General features: G+C 42.5%; 1 protein-coding gene across 4 annotated transcripts in view; it reads right to left on the reverse strand.

The window, feature by feature from the left end:
- Window positions 1–7,047, reverse strand: part of ORC5 (origin recognition complex subunit 5) — a 131,880-nt gene extending 124,833 nt beyond the window's left edge. For 3 of the 4 annotated variants that reach the window (XR_012014162.1, XM_072791485.1, XM_072791487.1), the window contains exons 1-3: window positions 6,879–7,047; window positions 3,439–3,531; window positions 2,050–2,250 (exon numbers count right to left, since the gene is read on the reverse strand). Coding sequence is in view for 3 of the 4 variants with exons in the window: in XM_072791485.1 (XP_072647586.1) it covers window positions 2,050–2,250; window positions 3,439–3,531; window positions 6,879–6,950 (366 nt within the window). In the remaining variant the exon portion in view is untranslated. The remainder of the gene's footprint in view (window positions 1–2,049; window positions 2,251–3,438; window positions 3,532–6,878) is intronic. The other variant, XM_072791486.1, reaches the window with a different exon arrangement.
- Window positions 7,048–8,326: the final 1,279 nt, after the last annotated feature.

Genomic DNA, 8,326 nt, shown 5'->3' on the forward strand with positions numbered 1-8,326 from the left:
TAAACAACAGAAATTTATTATCTCACAGTTCCAGAAGCTAGAAGTCCAAGATCAAGGTGTTGGTAGGGCCATGCTTCCTCCAAACATGCTAGAGAAGGGTCTGTTCCAAGTCTCCCTCCTGGTTTCTAGTAGTCCCTTGGCTTGCAGCAGCTTAACTCCAACCTTTACATGGCATCCTCCCTGTGTGCATGTGAATCTCCAAATTTCCTCTTTTTAGAAGGACATCAGTCATATTAAATTAGGGGTCCAAACTACTCGAAGTATAACTTCATCTTAATAATTAGAACTGCAATGATTCCATTTCCAAATAAGGTCATTCTGAGGTTTTAGGGGTTAGAGCTTCAACATATGCATTCTTGGACGAAACAATTCAACCTGTAACACTAGTCTGCATACTTCTATTCTTCTACCCTTCATTTCATTCTCAACATTACTTCTCCCCCACACTTAACTAATCCAGCCACAATGGCTTCCTTGGTATTCTCTGAATTCACAAAGCAGAGTCCAGTCTCCTTTGCAGTCTTATGTAAGTCTCTTTACCTGGAATACTCTTTTCCACATATTTTCATGGCTTGCTCCTAACTTCCTTCCTTGTTCCTCAGGTTTTAGTACAGTTATCATCTCGGTGAGTTCTCTGTCTTCCCTTTTTAGAAAAATTACTATTCTCCCCTACCCAATTAATTTACTCTGTTAACATATTGTGTCTGACATGCTACATATTAACTTGCTATTTATCTACCTTCCTTAACTACACTATAAACTGCAGGAAGGCAGAGACTAATTTTGTTCCCTGTTCTATCTCCAGTATCTAAAATAGTACCTGGCATCTATAAGGTGCTCAATAGTTATTTGCTGGATAAATAAATGAAACTAAAATGTGGAAGGAACAGTTTTATACATTTCAGGAGATGCAAGAATGCCTAAGATTTGGTCCTTTTAGTGTTACAACTTAGCTGCTATAATAAGGCATTATATTAAAATTTAATTCCAATTCTAAAGATAATCATTTTTTTAAAAGGACTACAGTATTATTTAAAAATCCACTAAAGGGCAGCCCCAGTGGCGCAGCGGTTTAGTGCCGCCTGCAGCCCAGGGTGTGATCCTGGAGATCCAGGATCAAGTCCCACGTCAGGCTTCCTGCATGGAGCCTGCTTCTGCCTCTGCCTGTGTCTCTGCCTCTCTCTGAATGAATAAATAAATAAATTAAAAAAAAAAAATCCACTAAAATAAAACACCTTACACATTCTCAGTTGTCTGTTAATCATTTTCATATTGATGTAACAACTACGATTCAGACTGTAGCCACCCCAAAATCAAATGATTCATTTTTCCCCATAAACCTATTCCACACACAATTAAATATTTTGACATTCAAGGTCTCTTCCATTTACTCCTTTCTGCATCTTCCACCCAGGTCTAGTCCAGGTCCACCATTCTTTCAGACTGTCTGTCACAGCCACCCCTCAATCCATCTACTTAACATGCTTTGCAAAGTAATCTTCCCAAAACACATGTTGCTCTAAAATGTTCACTACCTCCTCACTGCCTAAATAAAATATAGCACTTTAGTAGAGTTTTCAAGATACTCCATGACCTGCCTCACCTACGTTCCTAGCTTTATTCTCGCTTCATACACTGTTACCAACTAAAACTGTACTATCTGCATTTCCTACCCTCCACTGATCTGCATACCTTTCCTTACATAATTACTACCATACGAAATTCCCCTTCTTCAGTTTCTTTCTATAATCCTTTAATCATCCTCTTAAGTCTTCAAAAGTTATCACTTCATGAAGCTGTGCCACATATGCCCGAGTCCGTACTTTGCATCTCATGGCTATCACTTATCACACTCCGCAGTCACATGTAGTATGTGACACAACTCTTCCATTAAACTGAAGTTCCCTTTGGATAAGAAATATATCTAAAACATTTTTGTATCCCAAAAGCACCTTGCACAGTGTAATATAATAAGACTTGAAACAAATATACAGAAATTGACCTAATAGGCAGTTTTCGAATAGGTGGTAATGAAATTATATTACTCACAATATATACAGTCTGATCCTTAAGACTTTCAGCTTTGGTTACTTGTTTAAACAAGCGAACAAAATCATTAAATGTTTCACAGGTTACTTGAGTAGAACATCCATCCTCTGAAGAACAAAGATGATTCAATTTGTTTAAAATTTGTTCCAAAAGTAGCCTCGAGGTAAAGCATTCAACACAATTCACAAAGACATGTGGGAGCTGAAAACAAAAATTTAAAAAACGTGTAAACAGGAAAGAAAATCCACATATACAATAATGGCTCTGCTGGATATTGCCCACTGGTCCTTCTACTTTATACCCCACCCCGACCCCCCAACTGACTCTGTGCACCCCAGGAGGCTGACCACTACAGACTGCATCACCTAGACTCTTATTTTCTAGCTCTGCTTGGATTCAGCCAAAGAGAAGAACCTGAAGCCTGAAGGAAAGCAATAAGAAGAAACAAGATGGATATTCCCTTAACCTACCCTTTGGCCCTCAGTTCTATCATGGCTACATGATTGTACCAAAGGCCACAGCTCCAGCTGGGCAGCCCCTCATCTAAGGCTCCAGCTCTTACACTGATCTGGGAACAGCTACTTCCCATGGTCTGTTCAGATCTGGGGGAGGTAAAAGTTCTCAGTGCTTTACCATCCCTCACCGGTTCCCTTAACATTTCTTCAACCTTTGTACAACAGTATCTTCATTAAACTCACTTCAATTATTTGAGTTTGCCATTTGTTTCCTACAGAGATTCAGAGCAAACTTATACTTTAAAGAATTCTTAGAAAGAAATCCTAGTACATGTTAAAATTCTTAGCAGGAATTTCCTACTAATTATTTTAAGATAATATTCTAATAATTAACCTAGATCAAAAAGAATTTTAAGAAATTGAAACCATAGTAATCCTTCTATGAGGATTAAGCTAGCTCTTCCTTTAGAGATCAAAATGTAGTTCCAGAAGTAACAAGGAAACAAAGACTTCCTTACAAATATAGTCTGTTCTGGAAATGAAATCACAAAATCACAATCTGAGGAAGATAACTTTTGGCATGGAACACAAGTAATGGAACCTGTAACTAATTTTAGTGACATTCCATAAATCTCACCCAAGAAGGAAGCTTTTCCTTCTCTTTTCAGAGCAACAATGTAACTAAGGCTACCTTATATTCTCAGTCACAGTTTCACTAACACTTGCTGGGCTTTTTTATCCCTATTCCCTGATGAACTAGAGTCACAAGATCTCGAACGAAAACAAAAGTTAGTCAGAAATGTTTCATGTAGAAGATATTCCTTCAAAGAAAGCTAAACTGTTCTAAATAATCTCCCATATTCCTTCCATTTCTAGGAGTCTATGAGTAAAACAAAACAAAACAAAACAAAACACAATTAATGGTTACTCTTACCTCTAAAGTTTTCAACAAAGTTTGTGTTACATAGGTCTTTCCACTGGCAGTATGTCCATAAATAAAAATTGATGGAAAGCTGAAATGATGCCTCTAAGAGAGAAAGATAAGTATTAGTCTGCACATACAAAACAGAAAATTAATCATTATCAACTCTTGAGAAAGTTTTACGTGGCAAAGTAAAACATTCAATCCGAATTATTTCAACAGTGACCATACTGGATCCATGATTACACTTTGAACTTACCTGAATTGAACTCTAAGCACTTTCTCTGTTAGGAAATTAAAATTTCTGAAAAACTATTCTTTGGCATATTTAGTATACACTACATGTATGATACGATACGTATAACATATATATTTATACTTGTTACTATTGTGTAGGTTTATATGTACGAATTCCTGTATTTTCAAATATATAGATTTCAGAGATTTTTCAAGGATAACTTTGATCATACTCCATTTTTAAGAATCTAATCTCACTTTAAAGAATCTAATCTCACAGGCTGCAACTTCACTATACATTTTAAAGCTCCGAAACGGTTGCCTGGGTGGCTTAGTCGGTGAAGCATCTGCCTTTAGGTCAGGTCATGATCCCAAGGTCCTGGGATCGAGCCTCGCATCGGCTTCCCTGCTCAGCTAGGAGCCTGCTTCTCCCTCTTCCGCTTGTGCTTATTGTCTTGTGCTCTCTCCACGCTCTCAATAAAAATCTTTAAAATAAATAAATCTCTGAAACAAAGAATATGTAATCACAAAGTTGGAAAGAATTTTAAGAGTCCTTTATACTTAACAGAGTATTTTTAAATTATGCATACTATATTTACCCTGGCCTGAATGTACACATTTCGTCAAATAAAACAATGATAAAATCTATGTATATTTCAAAACACTGATTCCCAAGAAACTCTTGCTATGTGTTAAGAGTCAGTTGCCTACTGAAAAGTAAAGATTGTCAAATGGACTCATTAATACTCCAAATATGTTTCATACATTTATTAGACACTCATCAATGCTGAAAACCATGATGGATTGAAGAGTACAAATATCTGTTAAAGACAAAATCTGCTCTGAAAGAGTTTATAGCCTAGTGGGATGCACTCACTTTAAAAAATAATTACAAAAAAAATGGGATGATGCAATTCCCACAAGAAAGCAGAGTAGTATCATCATGATCTACCACTGCAACAATAATCATTTACTTATTTTTATTTACATATTTACTCTATATTTACTATTATTTTTTATTAAACATTTATTACATTCTAGCCACTAAGTTACACATTTCCTCTTGCAAGACAAATTAGGGCCTAAGATTTATACAGGAGAAAATTTTCTTTTTTTTTTTTTTTAAAGATTTATTTATTTATTTATGATAGACATAGAGAGAGAGAGAGAGGCAAAGACACAGGAGAAGGAGAAGCAGGCTCCATGCTGGGAGCCCGACGCAGGACTCGATCCCGGGACTCCAGGATCGTGCCCTGGCCAAAGGCAGGTGCCAAACCGCTGAGCCACCCAGGGATCCCCTACAGGAGAAAATTTTCTAATAGCATGTGCCAAAGCAGTCCCAAAAGAGACTTAAGATGGATCTTTAAGTATATGAATCCTTTATGTTAATACCTAACAATGCTGTAAATCAATTGGCTCAAAAATGCTATCCCAAGAATTAAATGTATGCTTGTTGAGCATCTGTTATCCAAATACTATAGTTCACCTTTAAAGAGAAGGTCAAGACATACTGCAGGAAGTTTTTCCAAGCTACACTAAACACTCCTTTTCTGAAATCCTGAAATTAGTCTGCATCCACTGTTTGTTGCTTAGTGATATTCCATCTTACAACATTACCTAGAATCGTATTGAACTCTTGCCTGTTACTCAATCTTTCACCCTCCTAGATCTCCTTAACAAACTGTAATTAGCCAGTATCTGGAAGGTGCCTAACACAGAGAAGATGCTCAGTAAATATCTGTTGAGCAAATAAATGAATCTGCTTAGAAATAAGAACTGGGTTTTTTTTTTTGTTTGTTTGTTTTTTTAAAGTTTTTGCATCTCCAACATGCACCACACCTTGATGAAAAGCGATGATAATGACTGTTAAACGTGAACTGCTGTAAAAGCAAAGGTCGGGACCCTTTATGTTATCAACACTAAACCAATACTAGTCATCTCTATTTGACAATATGCTTTTCCTGGAGGACGGCTCTCAGAGTTACCTAGTTTTATCATCTCCAAGGAAGGAATGCATAGACTGTAACCAAGAAAATATTTCTGCGATGGTATGGATGGCTCTATCTGGAAGCATTAAAACTAGAACACTAGAGATGCAGTCCTTATCCTCTTATTTCCCTAAGCATTGTGCGCTTTTGGAAGAAGGGTGGTACTTTTTCTTTCACTACTTCACAGACTCAGACTCCCATCCAACATTTTTTTGCTGGATTCAAGTGCTTTAAGTAGTTAAGAAAGCAAACCAAAAGATGGGTGGGGAGGAGGGCGGAGTATGAGCCTAAACCATCAGTTATTCCCCTCACACATAAAACCCAAGTCTGACGAACTTAATAACTCCATGTCTAAGGAATGAGGCTGAAGCAAAAGACTCCTCAAAGGCCACCAGAATATAATCAAAAAGAGATGTTCTGAATTGGTGAATGCTACCTCCTAAGGAAAGGACTCCCTAAGCTGTGCTCATTCAAACACACTTCATCTCTTCTCCCGGGCTCCCCCTGAACTGCTGGTCAAGGATTCGAGTCGGCGGGGGGAGGAGGGCGCCCGGGAGGCTCACTGGCTGAGCATCCACCCTCAGCCCTCAGCTCGGGTCGTGATCTGGGTCCTGGGATGGAGCCCGCTTCTCCCTCTGCCCGTGTCTCTGCCTCTCTCTGTGTCTCCTATGAAGAGATACATAAAATCTTGGGAAAAAAAAAAAAAAAAGAGAGAGAGAGTTCTAGACAAGATCTCTGCAAGGCTTCTGCCATTCTGGAAAAGCCGTTTTAGTCGTTAACCTGAAGCCTGCTCTGCCCCGCCCCCCGAGGCCTCAAAACCACCACCTCATCACCTAGTCCCTCAACGAAACGTGCGAGCGGACGCGTGAAGAGAACGACGACCCTGCGAACACGCCTGTTCGGAGCATCTGGCAGCGGCGACGCCGCGCTAACATCACCTCAGCAGCGTGGCGTGTGGGAACGCAGCCGGCCCGGGCCACCTTCCTGAGGGGCCGGCCGCCCCTGCTGCGCCGGGTCGTTTTGTTTTTTTTTTTTCCCCCAAATGGGCTTCATCAGAAGTTACTTTGGGTGCGGGAGTGTGGCCGACCTACAACAACCCCTTTCTCGAGGCAAAACCACCAACCGACCGACGGAGGACCGCCCCCTCATGACACCAACACGGAGACGGAAAATTCAGAGGAGCGCGTCGCAGGATTTGGAAGAGAAAAGCCAGCCCGGCCACAGTACCTCTCCAAACAGGGCCTGCAGGGTGGACACTTGAGGCTCGCGACAAAGCACCATGTTTTCCAAGTGAGGCATCCCGGCGGGTACGGGACGGCGCCACCGCGGGGCCGCAGGACCGCGTCTCCCTCGGTCCGCGCTCCCGCCGGAAACCAGACTTACGAGGCGGTGGGCGGGGCCGGCGTGCCCGTGCGTCGGCGTGACGGCAGCGCGCACGCGCGGCGTCGCCCCGCCCTCTCCCTCCCGAGGCGGAGGAGGCGGGCTGTCGGTGACCGGGCGCCTCGGGTCGCGCTTTTCGCCGCCCGAAGGCCGGGAGACCAGGCGGGGGTGCCGTCGCCGACCGAAGAACGGCTGGCCGGAGCCCCTGGGTTCGATTTTCTTGCCTGCGGAAACTTGAGGTCCCAGGAGCTTTCATCGTGGAGCACCACCGAGGAAGACGAGGCCGGCGAGCGGCTGAGGCCCTCTCCTTACGGGGCCTGCAAGGCCGGCTGAGAAAACCCGTCGTCTGGATGGCCGCCACGAGGGTGTGGCAGTCAGGGCTCCCCGGTGCCGAGGAGGAGCTGAATACCTGGTCTCCGCGCAAGCCTACGTGCACGTCCGGGAATGCCTCTCCCTCCAAAGCGATGAAGTTCTAAGGGGAAGGTGTTGGCCGGGCGCCGGGGATGACAGTAATGCTGCCCTTAGCGTAAGGCCTTCTGTGGATTTATTCGAGGAACACCTGCTAGGAAGAAACCAGGCCCTGGAAGATTCTGTGAAACAGATACAGAAGTAGGGGATGCCTGGGTGGCTCCGCCGTTGAGCGCCGCCTGCAGCCCGGGGCGTGATCCTGGGGACCCGGGATCGAGTCCCGCGTGGGGCTCCCTGCATGGAGCCTGCTTCTCCCTCTGCCTGTGTCTCTGCCTCTCTCTCTCTCTCTCTCTCTCATGAATAAATAAATAAAATCTTTAAAAAAAAAAAAAAACAGACCCTGGAAGATTCTGTAAAAAAGATACAGAAGTAAAGAGAAATGTGTGTGAAAAGAGAAAGAACTTGGGGTCCTAAAACAAGAGCAGAGAGACCTCCGTAAAGACGTTGAACCATTCATTTTGAACCTCAACTTCCTTATCGTAAAATAAGGATGATAATAGCTGGGATATTGCTAGGAGTAAAAGGTCATATACTTAGTGTCTGGTACATAGAGTTAATTGTGCATATGATGGTCCGAATCGTGGTCTAAAGGATCTTCAGTTACTTATTCTTTGGTTTTTAACTAAATGTTTTGTTTATCAAACAAAGATGTTTTAGTCCTGAGATACGGAGTTTCAATACCATTGTGAAAGTCTAATGTACATGGTGATGTACTGGCATCCCAGGATTAGTTTAGGGACGCCTGGGTGGCTCAGTGGTTGAGCGTGTGCCTTCAGCCCAGGGCGTGACCCCGGGTCCCGGGATCCAGTCCCACGTCGGGCCCCCTG

Source organism: Canis lupus, chromosome 21 (genome assembly GCF_048164855.1).
Source record: "Canis lupus baileyi chromosome 21, mCanLup2.hap1, whole genome shotgun sequence".
NCBI lineage: Eukaryota > Metazoa > Chordata > Mammalia > Carnivora > Canidae > Canis > Canis lupus.